The 20126-nt window shown below is 41.7% G+C and overlaps 3 protein-coding genes across 7 annotated transcripts in view; 1 reads left to right on the forward strand and 2 right to left on the reverse strand.

The window, feature by feature from the left end:
• Positions 1-1998: 1998 nt before the first annotated feature.
• Positions 1999-4577, reverse strand: msrb2 (methionine sulfoxide reductase B2). Its single transcript, XM_068709786.1, has 5 exons — positions 4297-4577; positions 3583-3680; positions 3126-3202; positions 2594-2741; positions 1999-2384 (listed from the first exon to the last, which is right to left on the reverse strand). Exons 1-5 carry the CDS (start codon positions 4409-4411, stop codon positions 2253-2255), a joined length of 570 nt encoding a protein of 189 aa, XP_068565887.1. The 5' UTR covers positions 4412-4577; the 3' UTR covers positions 1999-2252.
• A 678-nt stretch (positions 4578-5255) lies between these two features.
• On the reverse strand, positions 5256-13716 carry armc3 (armadillo repeat containing 3). Of its 3 annotated transcripts, XM_068709772.1 has the most exons (17): positions 13628-13716; positions 13359-13414; positions 13074-13191; positions 12589-12714; positions 12314-12382; positions 12052-12227; positions 11746-11940; positions 11305-11488; positions 11030-11182; positions 10831-10939; positions 9959-10208; positions 9568-9704; positions 9123-9291; positions 8782-8876; positions 6455-6622; positions 6037-6199; positions 5256-5804 (listed from the first exon to the last, which is right to left on the reverse strand). In XM_068709772.1, the coding sequence occupies exons 2-17, from the start codon at positions 13404-13406 to the stop codon at positions 5598-5600; spliced, it is 2367 nt and encodes a 788-aa protein (XP_068565873.1). In that variant the 5' UTR covers positions 13407-13414; positions 13628-13716; the 3' UTR covers positions 5256-5597. The 3 variants fall into 3 exon arrangements, with proteins under 3 accessions (XP_068565873.1, XP_068565875.1, XP_068565874.1); XM_068709774.1 differs by lacking the exon at positions 11030-11182; XM_068709773.1 differs by lacking the exon at positions 13628-13716 and having other exon boundaries at positions 13359-13534.
• Positions 13717-15757: 2041 nt separating this feature from the next.
• The window catches only part of pip4k2aa (phosphatidylinositol-5-phosphate 4-kinase, type II, alpha a), a 28349-nt gene continuing 23980 nt past the window's right edge, over positions 15758-20126 (forward strand). For all 3 annotated transcript variants that reach the window (XM_068709776.1, XM_068709777.1, XM_068709778.1), the window contains exon 1: positions 15758-16746. In XM_068709776.1, coding sequence (XP_068565877.1) covers positions 16606-16746 — 141 coding nt within the window. In that variant the 5' untranslated portion in view covers positions 15758-16605. The remainder of the gene's footprint in view (positions 16747-20126) is intronic.

Below are 20126 nucleotides of genomic sequence, written 5' to 3' on the forward strand. Positions count from 1 at the left end.
ACAGAGAGTGGGGGACAAATAATGAGAGAGAGAGGATGGTCTCTTTAGTCAAATATTAACTTGGTTTACTGGCAGAGATGAGGCAGTGCTGCAGTGTGTTCATCTGAAGGCAGCAGCAATAAATTATTATTAAATACTGACTTTAAAATATAATGAGCTCTACAGAATAACCCTAGAACAAACAACATGTGCATATATTGAACATTTTCCATTCAATATATAATAATAATCCATGATTCCTTAAACATATAAAACAATTTAATCCGTAAATGTGGCCCCAGACTGGAACACACACAAAGCACCAATGTCATAACTTCCTGGGTTTTGCAATCTCTACAGACAAAGATGTCTTATTAATTCAGGTCCAGTGTATTTTGATATTTTTTAAACGTATGGAACGTGGAGGAAAAACATAGACTTTGCTTGACCCTCCGTTTTGTGCTTCACAGAGCCTTGGGTGTGTGGACTCTATGCCCGATCTGGCAGGTTTCCAGCTGTTCAGAACGGATCGTGACCCGAAGCTCTCCGGCCAATCGAAAGGTGGAGTACTCTGTTTTTATACCAACAGGGCCTGGTGTAACGATGTGGCAGTGATTCTGCGGCACTGTGCTCCTGATTTGGAAACTTTTTCCCTTCTACTCCCCCTTTGAGTTCACTTCACTCATGCTGGTCGGTGTTTGCATTCCGCCGCAGAACAACGTGTAGGAGGCAAAGCTCATGCTAGCCGACCAGATACTGTGTGAAGAGCGGACAAACCCGAACTCTTTAGTCATTGTCCTTGGTGACTTTAAAAAAGGTAATCTCAGCTATGAACTCCCCCAATACATACAGTTTCTTAAAAGCTCTACCAGAGAGCAGAACACTTTAGATCACTGTTACAGCACAATCGCTGCGCTGGGATTAAAGCGGTGGACCAGTGAAGCTGTGGAGGCTGTGGAGGCGTGCTTGGACTGTACAGACTTGGATGTTTTCTGGAATGCTATCAACAGTCTTGATGTGTACACAGAGGCTGTTAGGTCACGCATTAGCTGCTGTGAAGACAGCACCAGGGTAATCAATAACCACGACAAACCCCGATTCCCAGCTAATGCAATAGGAAAAGGAAACTAATGCAAAAAGGAAGATGCTAATGCATTTAGGAGTGGGGACGAGGACAGGTTTAGAGAGTCAAAATACAGGTTAAGCAAGGCGGTGACAGAAGCTAGACAACAGTACTCCAAAACTTCAACATCAGCTCTTTGCAACTGACTTTGCTTCTGTCTGGAGAGGTCTCTGACAGAAGAATGTTTCACTGTCACTTTGAAAGACAATGGGACTGTCCTGACCCCATCCTCCAGCTCCCCCTTCGCCACCTCAGCAGGGGCCTACGCCCCACAACCACCTTTCCCAGAGCCCCCCCCAACACCACGACAATCACGACTCCCTCTATTCTGGAGAGGGACGTTAACTGGCTTTTTGAAAGACAGAACCTCTGCAAAGCAGCCGGTCCAGACTCAGTCTCTCTGTCCAGCCTGAAGCACTATGCTGATCAGCTGTCTCCAGTGTACACCTCACTGGAGACATGTCACATACCAGCCTGGTTAAGACCTCCAGCCTTCCCCGTCCCCAAAAAACAAGGAACACAGGATTTTGCGACATCAGACACGTCGCCCTGATCTTGGTTAATATGTGTTTTGAGCACTTTGTCATGTGCCAAATCGAAATCCTCACCCACCCACTCCTGTACTCTCTGCAGTTCGCCTACAGAGCCAAGAGGTCAAGGCAAAGAACAGCCCCACCCGTCCCTATCACACCATGTGACTCTCCAGTCAACACTGCGTAGGTCTTCAGCTTCCAGGGCATTACTTATGACCCTGAGGCAGGCATGTGAGATTGTGGCTGACCCCTCCCACCCTGGACAATAAATCAGGAGCAAAACCTTCATCCCCAGGACAATAATTTTCACATCCCTGATCAACTTTACACTTTAACTTAGACACCTAATAACACACATACATATTTTAAGGCATTCTTATATATTTCTTTTATTTGTTTTTCATACTTTATTGGACAATTACATATTCTTATTTTTAATTATGTTTTTATACTATTGCACTGTTTATTGTTATGCACCAATCACCAAGTCAAATTTCGTGTATGTGCAAATATACTTGGCAATAAACCATGGAAAACCATGGAATGGCATTTCATTTTGCCTCCTAAATGGACTTATTTGAAATGAAAGTAAAATAATTGTGTTTTCAGTACAGGTATTACTCCTGCTCATCCTTGTCAGGTTGGTTGTTTTCTCTGGGTTTAAACGTGAGGGCCGCGCTGTTGATACAGAACCGCTGACCAGTCGGGTCTGGTCCATCATCGAACACGTGACCCAGGTGGGAATCACACTGCAACAGACACAAACGCATGAACGTCAGACACTAACCAAAAATACAAACACAAGTCTTGTATTTGAAGAACATTGTGAAGGAAACTCTGAATGCAAAGTATTACTGAGATACATATTAAGCAATTGTAACTATACTGCACACAAAGCTATATAAGCAACTATAGCAAACTGAACTTTGGCTTTCACCGCTCAGAAAACAAATCTCACATTTTTACAAAGAACCTCTGTCCCGGCACTACCCAGGCTGTTGTCAGGGCGACGAATGATGGAGGCGAGGCTTTCATCCCGCTCCCATGTCCCATGAGCCTCTTTGAATGCAGGCCAGCCTGTCCCAGAGTCATACTTTGCCTCTGAACTTTTAAAACAGGAAGGAACATTTCCTCATTGACCATCTGCTAACACATTTATATATATTTATATTTTTATATATATATATATATATATATATATATATATATATATATATATATATATATATATATATATATATATATATATTAATCAAACACATATTATTATATAAAATTATCTCATGTCAGAATAAATTTAAAAAATCACACAGTGCTGTGGAATAGAATTCCTTAACTGTCATTGCACAAAGTAGAATGAAATTAAGTAGCAATCCTGACGGTGCATAGACATAGCAAACAGTAATACAAATATAAATACATGTCATAAATAGAAAATATGTACTTGTGGAGACATTTTCACACATTATTTGTAAGTTCCAAACTGTTACCTGAAAAGTGGAGCCTCACAGCAGACACAGTGGTACATCCCAACTTCAGAATGGTTAAGGTAGATCCCACTAAAGGGCTGAAAACACACACACACACACACACACACACACACACACACACACACACACACACAATTAGGAGCAGATACACATGACTGACAGTTAAATGTTTTTTTGCTTTGTCTTCTTAAGGTTTTTGATGATAATGACTTTGTAAGTACAATACAGTAACTTGTCCCTATTTGTATTTTTGCATGCTCTGTTTTTCAAGCTGAGAGCTTCAAATTCATAAAGCAGCAGGTCTGTAACCTGACACAGGCCATCAATACAGTGATGAGCAAAGTCCACCTGGAACTGTGCTGATGTATATCAGAAAACGTATGTCAGTCTGGTATAGACAGGTATAATGTTGGTTTGACACAAATCGGTGTACTGATATGCGTGTAGTAGTACTCACCACCTCAGTCCCCTTTTCTCTGGTGACTACATACTGTTCTGGGGTCAGTTTCTTTTGCCAGTCTGTAGTCTCGTTATAACGGGTGAGAGACTGCAGGCCTGCAGGGAGCAGAGGTAACAATGAAGAAGTCACAGAGGAGTTTTGAAGTGCATATTGAACAGTAGAAGGACATCTTGGTCAATCGAGTATAGCCCAAATACACATAAATAAATAAAATGTGTTTGACAGCAATCAACCATAAAACAATTAAACCCATTGGCAGGACTTCCTGAACCTTTTCAGAAATATAATCCGCAACATCATACCACATACCCTGAACACTGGAAAACTGAGAAAATGTTGTTGTTTTTTCACATGACTTAGAGCATAATTAACTTTACTGTTCAAGGCTGGAAAAGTAATATTTCTGAACAAATTAAGTCTTAAAGTTTCACTCAATCCTAGCTCCTAAAATAAATTAAATATAGTAGAAATAGTGGAATAAAAAAACTCCCCCATTCCCAAATATATTGTTAACCCTTGCAAACCCACTCCTCTCTTTAACCACAGTACTTTTTGCACCAGCAAGCTGAAGCTGTGTGTTTCCTAATCTTAGTGCTTCGTGAGAAAACTGCAGCATGGTGCACCTGCAGGAGTTTGCAGCCTGAACTACTAGATAGGATAGTACAACGCTTTAAGAAGTATCAGTAAAGAACCCAAACGTGCCCCCAGTACCTTGAGATGTGGATACAGGACGAATGAATGCCGGGATCCTCCTCGGTAACACCACGGATCTGGGCGTCGCGTGCCGAGAAACCACTTCGAAGAGACGGGCGATGAAACGAGACATGTTTGCTGCTGCTGTGTCCGTCTAAAGTCAAGGGCTGATATCAGTGGCAGCCAATTGCGCTCGCTGCGTCGGGATCGTTCATGCCGAGGCGAGTTCACGCAGGTTCTCCCTCGGCTGATCCACGCTGTTAACATGGGTGACCCGGTCAAAAATCACACCTCCAGCTGAGTAGGTTAAGGTGGGTTCGCTGGCGTTTGTGCAAAGGGCAAAGCAAATGTGTAGCAGTTTTACGGAGTGAAAAAAAGCTGAATTGGGGGAAACAATTTGGTTGGTGCAGTGTTCAAGTCAATTCTATTTATATAGCCCAATATCACAAATGTGCCTCAAAGGGCGTTGAACCACATTACATTTACCATAAGAAGTATGTTACACATGTTTAAACAAAGCTTTTATCTAGTATAGTATTATACAGTACAAAGTCCCAGAAAGCTGCAGGTCTGCAGAGACCCTCAGCTCCTTTAAATCCAGACCGAAGACTTTTTTGTTTGCTGCTGCCTTTGATTGAACCACATTCAAGGATATTAATCAATTTCTGCATTTTACTACTGTATTTTATTTCTTAAACTGCACTGCAACTATTATTCTGTTTTTAGCTTTTTAGTGTTTTAATGACTGTTTTTAATGTTTCAATGAATGTTCTTAATTGTTTTTAAATCTTTGTTTTGCAATATGTTTTGATGCTTTTAATGGTTTTATGTGAAGCACTTTAAATTGCCTTGTTGTTGAAATGTGCAATACAAATAAACTTGCCTTGCCTTGCCTATTAAGCAGTGAGATCATTGTAAACCAAAATGCATGATGGGAACTCTAATAAAAAGCAGACACTTACTCGAAGGAACTTTATTCAGTGCTGAGTAATCCTAGCAGGCAAAAATATATTTATCTGACCTCTATATTATCTGACCTCAGTTGAGTTTTCTCTGTCTTTTCTCTGCAGTTACAACATTGTAAACCCGCTGTGGCAAAGAACCAGGTCAAAGCAGTGTGTTTAATTGTTAGGAAGACAACCAGCATTTTTCATACATATACAAATCAATATCTATAATGCATTTCAGTAAAATGTCTGGTCACAGCATTATGTACAACTGTATTTCTACACTACAGTGTTGGTCTATATTTATTTATTTAAAATGATCCCCATTAGCCGATGCCAATGGCACCAGCTATTTTTCCTGAAGTCCAAAATCTATATAGTCTGGTATCGCACAGCAGCAGGGGTACTGGCTGTCAGCAGGCTCCCAGGCTGGTGCATGAGGTCTACTATGTAGTGGCAGGGCTTTGAAGAGCGCTCATTCCTGGAGGGATTCCCATTGAAGAGGAGTACCTCATTCCAAGCCCGGTTGTACTCGCCCCTGACAAGTGTGCAGCTCATCCTGATGCAATCAGCCAGACACTGAAAAGCAAAAGAAAGGAGACAGGTCGGGATATTATGATTTGGAAACAAGATGGATGGAATGGAGAGGGTTATAATAGTGATACTTTAAGTTCAGGATGGGGAGAATGTATAGAGAAGAGCTTTAAAATAGTATGTAAAAGATGTGGGTGAATTGTAAAGTCTGCAAAGGAAGAGATTGCTACAGAGGGGGGGGGGGACGCTGATAATACTGTGTGGTAGTCAGTGGCACCTTGAAGAGAAGTGCCCTATGGCAGTAGATTCCCCTGCTGATCAAACCGATGGGAACAACATTAGACTGAAGCTGAATCTTGAGCTCGCTCAGGTGCAGCACCCATGGGAATTCGTGCAACTTTTCCATCTCCACAGCTCCGCCCATGGCTTCACTCACCAGCCTGGCATCCAAAACCATGCAAACAAAAGCATTACAATGCAGGAACCATAAAAATGTGTGAGGTATTTGTTTTGCATTCTCAAGGCTCACAGTGTTTCTAAAATGCTGTTAAATGCCACTTGTGTCCTTTTTTGTGAACCATTACTAACACTTTATGAGTTGCTTCACAAATACAGTTTCCAGGGTATCTTGTTTCTTTTTTTCCCCATGGTTCACGGTTCAAACATTGGTGGCCAATTATATAATATGAGACTACCTGGCCAAGGCAGCACACTGCTCCCGTTCATCACTTAGTGGGATAATGAATTTTTTGGCCTTTTTAAGTAGAATCTGCAAAGAGACGTCATCCATCATCGTCCATGGTTTCCCTGTAGGAGGCTCAGGCTGGGTCTCATCTTTCTGTTTGTCATCGCCTTTCTTCTTCCTGTATTGACAGACAGTTAATTAAAAAAAAAATCACCATACAATAAAGCAATAGTATATTCCGTGTTTTCAATTTGTTCATGAATTACATAGATCTTTGACAAAATAACCCCAAAAATTCAACATTTTGGATTACTATCCTGTCACAGTCTCAACAGTGACTCTGTGTTTTCCCTCTTTCCCAGTGTTTTGCCTCCCTCCAACTGTGTATGTCTGTCCAGCCACACATATGTCTCATTTCTCTAAGAACATATTTCCTCATTTCTTCTCTCCTCGCATGGTTTCCTTGCATCTCTCCATGCATCCCTGGTGGGAAAAGAGGCAAGTGAGGGACACATGGATGCACTTTTAGAGACTTGGGATGCACCCCGTGTTCCAAATTGTTAATTTTCTCATATATCCCCTTTGCAGAGGATTGAGGGTCAGAATAGTCAGAAAAGCATGCTGGCTTGCATACTGCAAAATTTGACCGAATGCAGTGCATGGGACAACCTGGTATTTTTAGCATACGGCATTTGACATCCTATGTATTGGAACATATTAAATCTTTCTCTGGCATACTAAATATGTTAGTATAGGTACTGGTACTCATACGTGTCCATGTGGCGCTCCTTTCCTGGCCCCTTTCTGGCTTCTAGTTACCACTGATTACCCACACCTGCCTTCCATCATGCTCATCACTCTGCAGTATATCAACCCTGGTTCTTTACTCACACTTGGATTGTTATTGCAACCACAGTGGAAGTTTGCCATTCTTGGATGCTATGTTTTATGCATTCAGAGTTATGTGTTTGATTTCATTTAACTTACCCTGTTTCCTTGTGATTCCAGAAACATTACCCTCCAACTCCCCTGCCAGCCAGCCAGCAGCCTTGTTACCATAACCCAGAGCTACTGCATCAGCCATGCTGCCCAGCTCAGATCAGCTCAACCTCTCACTGTCCTCATCACCTTTGCCTTCTACAATAAATCCTTAATTTACTACACATTCTCTGCTGTTTCTTCGCTGGGGTCCACCCATTACCGATCGCAACACCAACCAGTATACCATGCGCAACAATGAGTGAAGATAAGTGAGTATTTGATGATACTGTAAGTATACCCACCCCTCACATTCACAGACACACTCAGCTTGGTGTTCCATGGTCTCTCTTGCTGCTGGTGTCTGTTTCCATTTTATAAACTGAGCATAGAACTATTATTCTATTTTTCACTGTTCTTCTAGTATTTCTTCAGTTATTATTATGTATGTATAATATTTAAGTAATGCACTGTATGTACATTTATGTATGCGTGTCAGAGAAATCCAATCTTATATTAGTTCTAGTTGCTTTAAAGTTACAACGTTAAACTTGGACAGGTTACATGCACTGCTTAAGAATTCCTGAGATGTTGTGAGTGTAGGCATGCTGAAGGGGGGACATGGTGGTAATGGGGTGGGCCAGAGGTACCCTGAGGGGGAACGGCTCCCTTTGGCAAAGTTAATTCATCACAATGCTGAAAGCTTTTGGGAGTGTGTGTGTGTGTGTGTGTGTGTGTGTGTGTGTGTGTGTGTGTGTGTGTGTGTGTGTGTGTGTGTGTGTGTGTGCGTGCGTGCATGTACAACCTTTTATACGTATAGTATTTTTTTTATGTGTGTGTGTGTGTGTGTGTGTGTGTGTGTGTGTGTCAGCGTGCGTGTGTATTATGTGCAGGCATCCTCATGGCTGTGCATGCATGTGCATGATTGTGCGTGTAAGTCCATTAGTCTAAACACAAAGGCTCTTTTACTGTGAGTGTGTTGCCATCTTAAAAAAATGGGGTTGTTTACCATGAGAGAGACCACTGGATTGGAGCAGACAAGGGGAGGGTCATAGTAACAGCCAGAATAAATTGTACCAACTACATGGTGTGGCTGGTAGTTTAGGAAACTTGCCATGTCTCAGCCAATGCTCTACCGTGTGGTGGTTGTTGTTAGTTTCCCACTCTGTAGTACTTGTTGTGTAAGAGGCTAGCTGTGTTAGCTGTCATAGTTTTGGGAGTTCCTGGATATATTTTCAAACACCTCTGTTGTCTAAACTTTTTTTACTGGGTTGGAATCTGATGCATATTAATAATAAACAATGTTTAGTTGTATTTTTTTCAAAACTTAATGAATCACAGAAAATCAAGAAAACATACTCTGTTGCAGTATTGACAACAATGATGGGCCGTTGCTCGTTGAAAGGCTGCTCGGACAGTTCCTTTAAAGTCAGAACCCTCTGACCTGCAGGAACCTAACAGAGAGAGATGTGATGTACAACACATGTCAAACTATCCTTTGCGACAGTATATTTTTTTTTAGATTTGACAACAGTAATTTATTTGAATTGGACTCACATTCCTTTGAATGACCTCCGTTTCACATCCATTTCAATAGTGTATATACATACATACATAGATAGATAGATAGATAGATAGATAGATAGATAGATAGATAGATAGATAGATAGATAGATAGATAGATAGATAGATATACACACCTTCCCGGCATCATAGAAGCCCTCACTAATAACGTCAGTGGAGGCCAAATGACCTGTCAGGCTGTATTTGACAGACAAATTGGAGTTAAGCAGGCTGATCATGGCCAACCTGCTGAAACTGCTTCTTCGAGTCACTGATTGGTTGATTTGCTGAAGCATTTCCAAGGCACTGAGACACACATAAACAGATGTTCAGACATTGATGATAAATATAAAAATGTACACACTAGCAAACGCACACATAAACAAAATGACCAGTACTGTCTGTCAAAGCCGTACGTAATACTGTCCTATACTGCCATCTACTGGCTATTTAAGAGACTACTCTAAATTGGCTTGAAGACGCTACACCTTTACTGTGCTGGAACTACTTACCAACACTCAAAGTTCTACATGACATCAGTCATGTTTGATGTAATAGTTTGCTGCCATCTCAGCGTCTTACCCAAATTTGCACATCTCCACAGCGATGGGCACATCAGTGGCACAGACATTGATAGCCAAGCATGCATTGTGCAACACCTCCTTTTGATAGGTTTGCAGCAAATTGACCAGTGGTTGAAGGCCTCTTGCCCTTAGTAGCTATGTACAAGGAGTAAATTTTAGGTAGTCAAGGAAAGCATATAAACTATTCTTGGACAATTTATAAAAAACTATGAACATTGTTTTTTAGTTTTATACATTTTACTGTGGGTTAAGAATAAAAACAGTAACAGTAAAACCAGTATCGGTACCATTAACTGATATTTCCTTTATGCAAAACATCTCCAAATGTCATTGTCATTCACAAATATGAGAACAAGGCAGAAGTCTAAACTCATTAGACAAACACCAACCTCTGCCCTAGCTTCTGCATCGCAGGCCAATACTGCCAGGCACAGCGTGGAGTTGACCAGGACCTGTGTATCTGTGGACTTCAAGGGCTCCACCAGAGCTTGTATGGCTCCATGTGATAAGACACTGCAGCGGATGACCTCCTGTCCCGCCATGTTGCCAAGTGTGGCAGCAGAATTGGCCACCGTCCTGGGACAGCTTCCATACAGCTGCTGGACAAGGATCTCATGGCCTTCTGCCTCGTACACCGCACTGCAGATACCACAGAAATGGACGGGAGATTTACTGCAAACCTACGGAGCTGACTACATGCAGACTCATAACAAAGCATACAACGTAGGATGTAGGTAATGTGTGTGTGATTTCAACAAACAAGTGGAGTTTAAGGAAATCAAACTTTAAGAGTAAGGAAGTGAGGGGAATGATGGATGGGAGGTGGAGTTAAATGTCCCGGGAACTTAAGGAGACAGTAATGTTGAAATATGATGTCAGACAGAGAGACGAAGGGTAAAGGGATGATTTGTCAGGGGAATAAAAAGGTGGAAGATGAAATGGAGAAAGGGAGAGAAGATAAGTAGAGATATTCAGTGAGTAAGAACCATGAGAAGAAAGATGAAGCATTAAATCATTTGTGAAATAGCAGAGAGGAAGGCACACTGCTCAACTTTAAAATACCTCCTTCCTTTACCCAGTTCAGAGACTGCAAACTCATCACTTAATGTTTTACACATTCGGCAGCAAGTTGCACATATCATTCATACTTTGTGGCATACACACTTAAAAGACCCTGAAACAGTTAATTGCCTCGGCCCTTTTTGAGTAACTAACAGTAGGGGTGCCCTTTTCATTATGTAATAGGTTGTCTGTCACTCACAATGCGTTGAGCTGGTTGCTTTGTGTGAGGTTAGAGAGGGCCTGGGTTGCTGCCTCTCTAAGCACCAAACTGTCATTGCTCAGCAACCGTACAACTGCAGGGACCCCACCTGAAACACACACAAATCCAACTCATTCACACGACATCGTTGAGAGTGTATTGATGTTAAGGTGCTTGTGCGAATGTGCACGTATAGTACCCAGGTCTCTGAAGCTGTCTTTGCTGGCTAGGTGGAAGCTCATGGCGGACACAGCCTGACAGGTAGCTGTTTTCACGCTGATGTCAGCCACAGACAGAAGTTCTACAAGAACCTTCTCCACATTCTGCTCATGGAGCAGTTTGCGATTCTCAGCTACACATGTGTATGCAAAAACAATGAAACACACAGATCGACTTTTATACCCGCTGGACTTCCAAACCTATAGTTGGAAAGTAAAGAAAAAAATATTATCTCTTGTCTCCTTCTGTGCTTACAGCTCTGAGCAACCCTGGCGATGCATTTCACAGCGTTGGACTGGATTTCAGGCATATTGGGGGTGAGAACAAACTCCATCAGCCTCGTCAATCCTCCACCCTTATGGATCAGCTGTAAACTCTCACTGTCACTCATACAGTTAGCAACTACCCGTAAGGCCACAGCATGAAGGTCTCTGAATTCCTGTAAGAAATATAAAGATAGATAGAAGACAGAGGATGTAGAGGATATAGAGGCCTTAGGAGTTAAGATGAAGTGTTAATTCAAAGGGAACCTTTTCCAGCCAATGGTGCAAACATACACTGCATACACAGACAGTTATAACCCTATCCATATTTTGTCTTCTTGTTTTTATTACGTAGGACTAAAGGGCAGGGTGAAGACATACATGAGCATGTGTTCTCTCTCTGACACACACACACATACACACACAGACCTACCGTGTTACTGAGGATATCCATGAGCTTCTCAAATCCTTGCTCTTCCCTTAAAGTGTTGCATGTATCTTTATCAATGGTGACATGCTGCAGCGTCTTTAAAGCCAAATGCTGAATGACAGGGAAGTCTGACTTCAACAGATCCAGGAGTGGAGGGATCCCTCCCAACTCATGCACTGCCAGACGACTTTGGTGGTCCTTCATGCATACATTACAACATGGATACAAAAGTTAAAAAAAAGAATAATGAAACCATTTGAATTTCATCCATCACAAAGCCTTGTAACCTCCTCTAGGCTGATTAGTCACCTGAACTAGGTTAAAGATGATCTCTAGTGAGTTCTTGCTGACATCAGGGTCTGGACTGGATAGGAGCTGGATTAGAGGTGGCAGACCTTTGTTGTCAAAGATCTGGGCCTTACAGACGAACTCCACTGACAGAGAGGCCAGGCACAGTGTTGCAAACTCATGGACAACTATATCTTCTTAAATAGGGAAGAAAATTGCATTGTTTGTTTCTTTTATTATATCTATTTCTGAGTCTATTCATCTCGAGATCCAAATTACTCACCTTCCAGTGACAGTTTGTCAATGATTGATGGAATGACATCTATTTTTTTCAGAGCAATCCTTACATCACCTTTCGATGGAAATATGAAACAAAGTTAATAACTGAATAACTTATTTAGTGAGCAAACCCATCAGTTGTAGCCCGTTGATAAATCTCTAAGCACTCAATTGTCTGACAAGCACATATATGGTCAGGAAGTCAAATCAACTGTACTGTAAGCCACCAACAGGCTCAAAAGGCTCTTCTGCATTGATTTTGTGTGTCGTCTGACACACCGTTGTTGGCCATGATGCCCAGGGCCATGAAGGCGTTGCGTCTGACCAGCTTGTTGATGTGAATAATGAGCTGACAGAGAGGCTCCAATGCTCCTAGTCCCAGCAGACAAACCTTGTTCTCATCTCCTAACAACAGGGGGAGACCATGAGCAGAGACATTAAGCACTGTGACAAACAGACCTGTAGGAATTTATTACGTGTCAGTGAAGTAGTGGAGATAAACAGATTACAAGCTAAAACAGGTGGTGTTCATTATAGTAATATTCATATAATGTTATTACATGTTTCAGCTCTTGATATATAAAAGATATACTATTCAAGTGGTTAATGAGCATAGAATCAAATTAATTAGATGATGGATATCATGGGAAATGAGCAGGAAATAAGAGAAGACATTTAGTACATTTCGTGGTTTTCAGCTGCATGTTTGCTCACAAAAAAAGCTGATATGTAGCGGGTTTTTTTCCGTCGGTAGTCTACTGCACCTCTTTCTGCAAATATGTGGATCGCTTCACAGGCTTTGACTAGGATGTCCTCCTCTGGGGAGCTCAGCAGCAGCACTATTGTTGCTGGAGTTTTTCCCTCAAAGGGTAGTGGCTCAAACTGTGAGAGTGAGGAGAGAGGGAGCGATGTAGATGCGTTATAATTGATCTCGTTTTCTGTCCCCGCGATGTATGTTTTCAGACGATGGGCATCTTTCTCAATAGACACGAAATAAACAAACCTAGAAACACGTTTGCTAGCTAACGTTAGGCTTTTTATACTCTTACCGTTTCCTTGCATGGAGTTTCCCTCTCCTTCTTCCCTTTCTTTCCCATTCTGTGGTCTAGAGAGGTAAACAATAGTTGTCTCAACAGCGTTTATTAATCACAGATCGTTGTGCTCAATGTCATCAACCCTAAGACCTGCAGTCATATGCTGGCTAAACGACAGAGCTAAGCTGACAGTTCATAGCTCAGTAACGTTAGACGTGTTCACAAAACACGCTTAAACACACAAACCACGCGGATCACTTCCTCAAATACTCACGAGGACTTACCTACTTTTACAAGCTAAAGGACAAATTCAAAATTATTGATTAACACGACAGCCGTCCAGAACAGAAACAGTGTGTGACGTTAAGTTTAGTGTTGTGGAAGAGGAGGTTGACACCGCGTTGCTTGGCAACCCATGCCACGTGAGCAGAACCTTCTTATATACAGTCTATGTAGAACCTTCTTTTAGTCGATGTAGAACCTTCTTATATACAATCTATGTCGAACCTTCTTATAGTCTATAGAACCTTCTTATATACAGACTATGTATAACCTTATATACAGTCTATGGTTAGAACCTTCTTATATACAGACTCTGTAGGACCTTCTTATATACAGTCTATGTAGAACCTTCTTATATGCAATCTATGTAGAACCTTCTTATAGTCTATAGAACCTTCTTATATACAGTCTATGTAGAACCTTCTTATATACAGTCTACGGTTAGAACCTTCTTATATACAGACTATGTATAACCTTCTTATATACAGTCTATGGTTAGAAACTTCTTATATACAGACTCTGTAGAACCTTCTTATATACAGTCTATGTAGAACCTTCTTTTAGTCGATGTAGAACCTTCTTATATGCAATCTATGTAGAACCTTCTTATAGTCTATAGAACCTTCTTATATACAGACTATGTATAACCTTCTTATATACAGTCTATGGTTAGAACCTTCTTATATACAGACTCTGTAGGACCTTCTTATATACAGTCTATGTAGAACCTTCTTATATGCAGTCTATGTAGAACCGTCTTATATACAGTTTATGTAGAACCTTCTTATATACAGTCTATGTAGAACCTTCTGATAGTCTATAGAACCTTCTTATATACAGACTATGTAGGACCTTCTTATATACATGCTATAGTTAGAACCTTCTTATATACAGTCTATGGTTGGAACCTTCTTTTATACATTCTATGGTTAGAACCTTCTTATATACAGTCTATGGTTTGAACCTTCTTATATACATTATATGGTTATAACCTTCCTATATACAGTCTTTGGTTAGAACCTTCATAAATACATTCTATGGTTATAACCTTCCTATAGTCTATGGTTAGAACCTTCTTATATACAGCCTATGGTTAGAACCTTCTTATACAGTATATGGTTAGAACCTTCTTACATAGAGTCTATGGTTAGAACATGCTTTGAACCTGTTTGCATGTCTGTAGCAAGCCAATTTAATAATATACCAGACGTTAATGACTTTATTTTGACAAAGTTTAAGGATGTCAACCCATATTTTTTAAAGACTGGCATAGATAAATTAAGTCAGGATTTGGAACGAGCAGTGAAATGTTAAATTACATAACAAAAAAATAGCAAAACACAAAAAAAAAAAAGTGCAATATAAAGACGAGAATAACAATATGTGAATCCTTGAATAAGACTACCATCAGTTATCTTTCTGGGTTTGTTTACCGATTGAATAACAATCATATAACACATTTGCATAAAGAGCTCGGCTTAATCCTCCAAAGAAAATGAAAAGGGTGTGAGTGAGTGAGTGAGTGAGTGAGTGAGTGAGTGAGTGAGTGAGTGAGTGAGTGAGTGAGTGAGTGAGTGTGTGTGTTGAGAGGGTGGTCTTGTCCTGTGCAGGTCATCAGAATAGTATTGAGGTAAATGTGCTACTTTGATCGCACTGAGGCTGCTTGCTCTTAGAGAATCCCTGACACAGCAATGCCAGTGGGAACAGCACAGCATGCACCAGACGACCAAATGACCTCCACAGACATCACCTGGTGGTGTGGGACGTTGTCACCCTTCTGCCTGTCCCTGAAATGAGGCGCAGATTAATCTAAACGATAGCAAGCCAAGGGTGGGGGATGGTGGGGATGATGCACAGGTCTTACCTGCTAATGCATTACTATTATACGAGCTGCAAACACGCGCAGTCATATGGCCACTAGCCTGGAAATGGGAACAGAGTGAATATACATTTTCACACTTGGAGAGGATTTTTGTATTCATTCATGACGAAATCAAAATACAAATTCATATGGTATTAAAATGACTGCTGTGTGCTATTACAAAGCACCAACAAAAAGTGTCATCGGCCTGGTGGAGGGAGGGGGTTGCAGCATACACTGTCACCTCCCCCCCGTCGAGCTGTCACTTGACAGCAGCGCACATGAGCCTCAATGCAGCAGGCGGAGTTGATCACCCGGTGATTTACGTCTAGATAGCCGCTCTTCGGCGTTTTGATTCAGGCGGGGCAAGAACATGACAGGATCCTCCCCTGTCATCTCTACGGACTGATCACATAGCGCGTTGGAAGGAGGGCTGAGCCGCTTTGCTAGTCGTGTGCTGCTATCTAACGTTAGCTCGCAGGCTAACGGTAGCTCGTTGGTGAACGGAGACCGGTTCTCAGTCGGCTAACGTTACGTAGCCGACTCGCTAACGAAGGTCGGAGGGACTAATGTTAACTGGTTGTCAGGAACGTTTAGTTAGTCATTCAGTGTCACGAATGTGTCATTTTAATTATTTGTTTTAAGGCTGCATAATAATTTGTGGTGCATTCTTCCTGTTTTACACGTGTCATAGTTGTACTTAATTTATCGTTGATGTTTGCTAGCTAGCACGCTATTCGGCTACGCTAACGCCAGCTCAGTGAGAGCTCGCATCACAGCGGAGAGCTCAAGACGAGTGAAGGAAGGAAGAGAGGCGACTTATGATGTGGGCTGAGGGAAGCGGCGGAGTGCTCGGCGAAGGAGAGCAGCAGTATTAGCTTAAACACGTCGTATTTTCTCCTGTTATTCCTTGTCGAGGTAGCGTCATAGCGTCAGTCAAAACCGTCTGGGGACGTTGGATGAAGACGAGAATTGGGGCACTTTGATTTGCGAGCTGGCTAAATGAATAGTATTGGTATTACCGAGTCGTGAGCTAGTGGCCACTGTGCCAGCTTCAGGGTGAACAACAGTCAAGACTATCGCACAGACTGCAACAACCAACCAGTTCGCTTTAAAAAGATGGCTTCGGCGAGCAGCATTGCCGCAGCTATTGCGAGCAAAACGAAGACCAAGAAAAAACACTTCGTTGCTCAGAAAGTGAAGCTCTTCCGTGCCAGCGACCCTCTGCTCAGCGTGCTTATGTGGGGAGTCAACCATTCGGTGAGTCAGACCAGCTTATGTCCCTATAAGATCCACAGTTATGTCTCCCTCGACCTTTGATATGCCACATTAAAGCTCACTAGCTGTCAACTACGAGTCCTTGTGTTGTTGTGGTTGATTGACACATACGAGATGACAGCTGTCCAGCGGTCGGCTACGTTGTTGTCAATGTGAATATGTCTCCTGGACTCATACAGCAAATTATTATTTATGTTTGCTCTATTAAGTTTGACACAGCTGACGTTACTATTCGTTTTGCATATTTTCGATATGTGTGTGTGTGTGAGTGTGTGTGTGTGTGTGTGTGTGTGTGTGTGTGAGAGAGAGAGAGAGAGAGAGAGAGAGAGAGAGAGAGAGAGAGAGAGAGAGAGAGAGAGAGAGAGAGAGAGAGAGAGAGAGAGAGAGAGAGAGAGAGCTCTTCTTTGGCTTCCTGTTGTGCACATGTAGGATAAGCTGCTAGGGGTCTGTGTCATGAAAGAGCAGATCTTCCCATGCAAGACAGCTTATCTCTGCTCTCTGCTCTCCTTCTCTTCCGTTGCTGAATATTTGTACTGGGCCAATACTTCTATGTCAGAGAGAGAGAGAGAGCAAGCTTGGCAAGCAGAGGACATGCAAATATGTCTGTCACCAAATCCTAAATATTAAACCTTTTTACCAATGTTTTACATTATTATATTACACAAGGGGATGGAGACAGCCAGCAGAGGTATATAATCCGCGATAGAGGTATATAATCTGCGGTTCGTTCAGTTCCTTCGCTCTTGCAATCGTATTAATATATAGCCTCTCCTTCAGCCTTTACTCAGCGTGTTCCTAATAATCATACCATGATTATTACAGTAAAGCCAGCCTGTTTACACAACGGTTCATCTGGTGATTTAGTTTGAAGAGAACTCCTTTCCAAAATGTAGAAAAAGAGATGAGCAGTCATTTTTATATTTAGTATATAAATGTTTGTTCATATGTTAGTAAGACATTATTCCCATGGGAAAGGTAATGGTGTAAAAGATGACAACAGTATAGTTTGTATAATATGTTATGCTCCATGGATATGTACCTATGTTGGTTTTGCATCATGTGAGGTGGTTAACAGACCGTATGAGCCAGCAAGTAATTCACGATTCCCCATCTCAGTAGTAATACACCTATTTTCACTAGTTCCCTAACAGATTTTGTATTCAGTTAATGGGTCAGTGGAATACGTTTTGGCCATCTGTTTACAAGAGCCTAATTAAAGGTAAATACAGGGGATTAGCATTGCAGAAATGCTTTGTGAAACCTAACTTAATGGCCACGGTGAACATCACCACAAAAGTGGGTCGTGTCAAAGTTGCATACCAGTTTGTACTATTTCACCTTCATACTGTATCATTTTGTCTGACATTCTTCTTGAAACGCACAATGTGTTACCAGTGACCACTGTTTCTTTGTTGATGCAGTTCGACATGATTTTAGAGACTGTTCCCTTTGACTTAGTAAATGATATTGCAGTTTTTGGCTCATGCACCAGCACTTTGTGCACGGATGATCTGCCCTCCGTTGAGCTCTGTTTGTTATTTCCTGCTGCGTAGATGGTGCGATTTGATTTTTGGCCTGGTGTTAAGCGTGGTAGTTCAGTGTGCCAAGACCGCTACAAATCTAAAGCTTTTGGATAGCTTCTGTAGATAGATCACAGTCACCTGGCTGTGATGTTAGGCCTGAGTCTGCAATCTAAGTAAGGCACTCAAGGTTTACCTACATGCTGCTATGCAGTACTACTGAAAATTTCTGTTTTTGAATGTCACTTGAAATGCTTGAGAAAGATGAACATTGGCCGTGGTTACACTTGACTTTTCAATGGAACTTTTGTGGTCGGAATGCGTCGGATCACAACTCACTTGTGTTCACACTTGACACTTCAACTCGATCTGCCTGATCAGATCATGATTGGATATATTTTCTGGTTAAAGAAGCGGCTGTAAAACGGAGGACAAACGCATTTCGTTTCCTATAAATTCTTCATAAAAGTCCCCTGTTAATGTTGCTGCTTACTCTTCCTCCCAATGCGAGCAAGATCCGACATCGGAGCATACAGACATACAGACCTAACAATTAATGTGTTCTGGCATGATCGGATGACAAAAGTCGCATTGAACAGACAGGTGTAACCACGCTGATGCATTGTCAGATATATCATCCAGACTGTCATGCAAGAAAGCCCCCCCCACACACACACACACACACACACACACACACACACACACACACACTTATGGTATATACTGCAGAGTCTGTCGGGACTGATCTTAATTCAAAGTTATGGATTGGCATCATTTAACTCATCTATGTGTTTGGCCATGCTGGTCCAGTAGAGTGATTAATCCAGGCAGTGTCTGTGGACTAGAAAAACCTTTACAAGTTTGTAGAATCTACATGTTCAAACTGTTCCCCTGGATTGCATAACAGAGCAGGACTGCCGCCAGCACATTTCCTTCTTATGCCTTAAGCTACCTCCCCTGCTGTTTTTCTCACCACTTGATAAGGCATTATGTTTCTCATACCATTGGCAACATAAAAATGGCATTCCATGCCAGGTCACCAGATTGAGCCACTGAGTTACTGCCACGGAGTGTAAACGCTGCAGTTTGTAAGTGTTAATGTAAGGTTACTTTACACTATGGGGTGTGCAAAGTAAACTACACTTGTAAATCATATGACACTGAAAAGGCCTGAGAATGCAACCAGCCTGCAGAGACAACATGCAAACACATGCACATGTTCTGGAAAATATAACCCCCACCCCTCCAAATCCACTGTGGCCTGTCAGTCAAAAAGCATCCACTGGTGCCTCCTGAAAACCACACTTCTTACAGTGTTGGTACTCCAGGAGCACAATGGTTAAACATCTGAACCTGCAAAGAGGGAAAGCTAGTCAGGTACTTAAAACAATACAGAAGAGCCGTGGCTAGTACTGCTCCTCTATTGGTCTAATGAAGCAGCAATGTTATGTAGAATGAGTCCAATAGTGCCAACATGCATGAAAATATGAGACGTTTATGTGGCCCAGGACATTCGCTGTATGTTCTCAGAAGGATTCTTGTGTAACAGCTGAGAAAAGCCAGGGATGTGTGTTTTAAAATTGCTTTGTGTGGCAAAAGGTGTGTGGCAGCTGAAAATAACCATTGTTGACAGGTAGCCAATTTTACTTTAATCCTAATACTTGCATCCCTCAGAGCCTAAATAGGTTACACAGCTCATGGTTTTACAGAAAAGGATTTCAGTGGAGATCTAAGTTGTAACCACTGAAGCTTAGTGGGTGCAAAAGCTTAAACAAACCAGAGTCTACAAAATCAATCTCAAACTCATTACAACAGCATCTCCTGGTCTGCATGACATTACAA

This window comes from Cebidichthys violaceus, unplaced genomic scaffold (assembly GCF_023349555.1).
Source record: "Cebidichthys violaceus isolate CVI_PGR_0920_01 unplaced genomic scaffold, fCebVio1.0.p SCAF_15, whole genome shotgun sequence".
NCBI lineage: Eukaryota > Metazoa > Chordata > Actinopteri > Perciformes > Stichaeidae > Cebidichthys > Cebidichthys violaceus.

Excerpts from the sequence above, each read along its gene's own strand:
- msrb2 (XM_068709786.1), bottom strand. The coding sequence starts at position 4,411 with ATGTCTCGTTTCATCGCCCGTCTCTTCGAAGTGGTTTCTCGGCACGCG. Across the intron at positions 3,681-4,296 it reads TCCTGTATCCACATCTCAAG|GCCTGCAGTCTCTCACCCGT; the intron begins GTACTGGGGGCA and ends TGCTCCCTGCAG. Across the intron at positions 2,385-2,593 it reads CAGAGGTTCTTTGTAAAAAT|TGTGATTCCCACCTGGGTCA; the intron begins GTGAGATTTGTT and ends TGTCTGTTGCAG.
- armc3 (XM_068709772.1), bottom strand. The coding sequence starts at position 13,406 with ATGGGAAAGAAAGGGAAGAAGGAGAGGGAAACTCCATGCAAGGAAACG. Across the intron at positions 13,192-13,358 it reads AAACTCCATGCAAGGAAACG|TTTGAGCCACTACCCTTTGA; the intron begins GTAAGAGTATAA and ends TCACTCTCACAG. Across the intron at positions 12,383-12,588 it reads GGGCATCATGGCCAACAACG|GTGATGTAAGGATTGCTCTG; the intron begins GTGTGTCAGACG and ends TTCCATCGAAAG.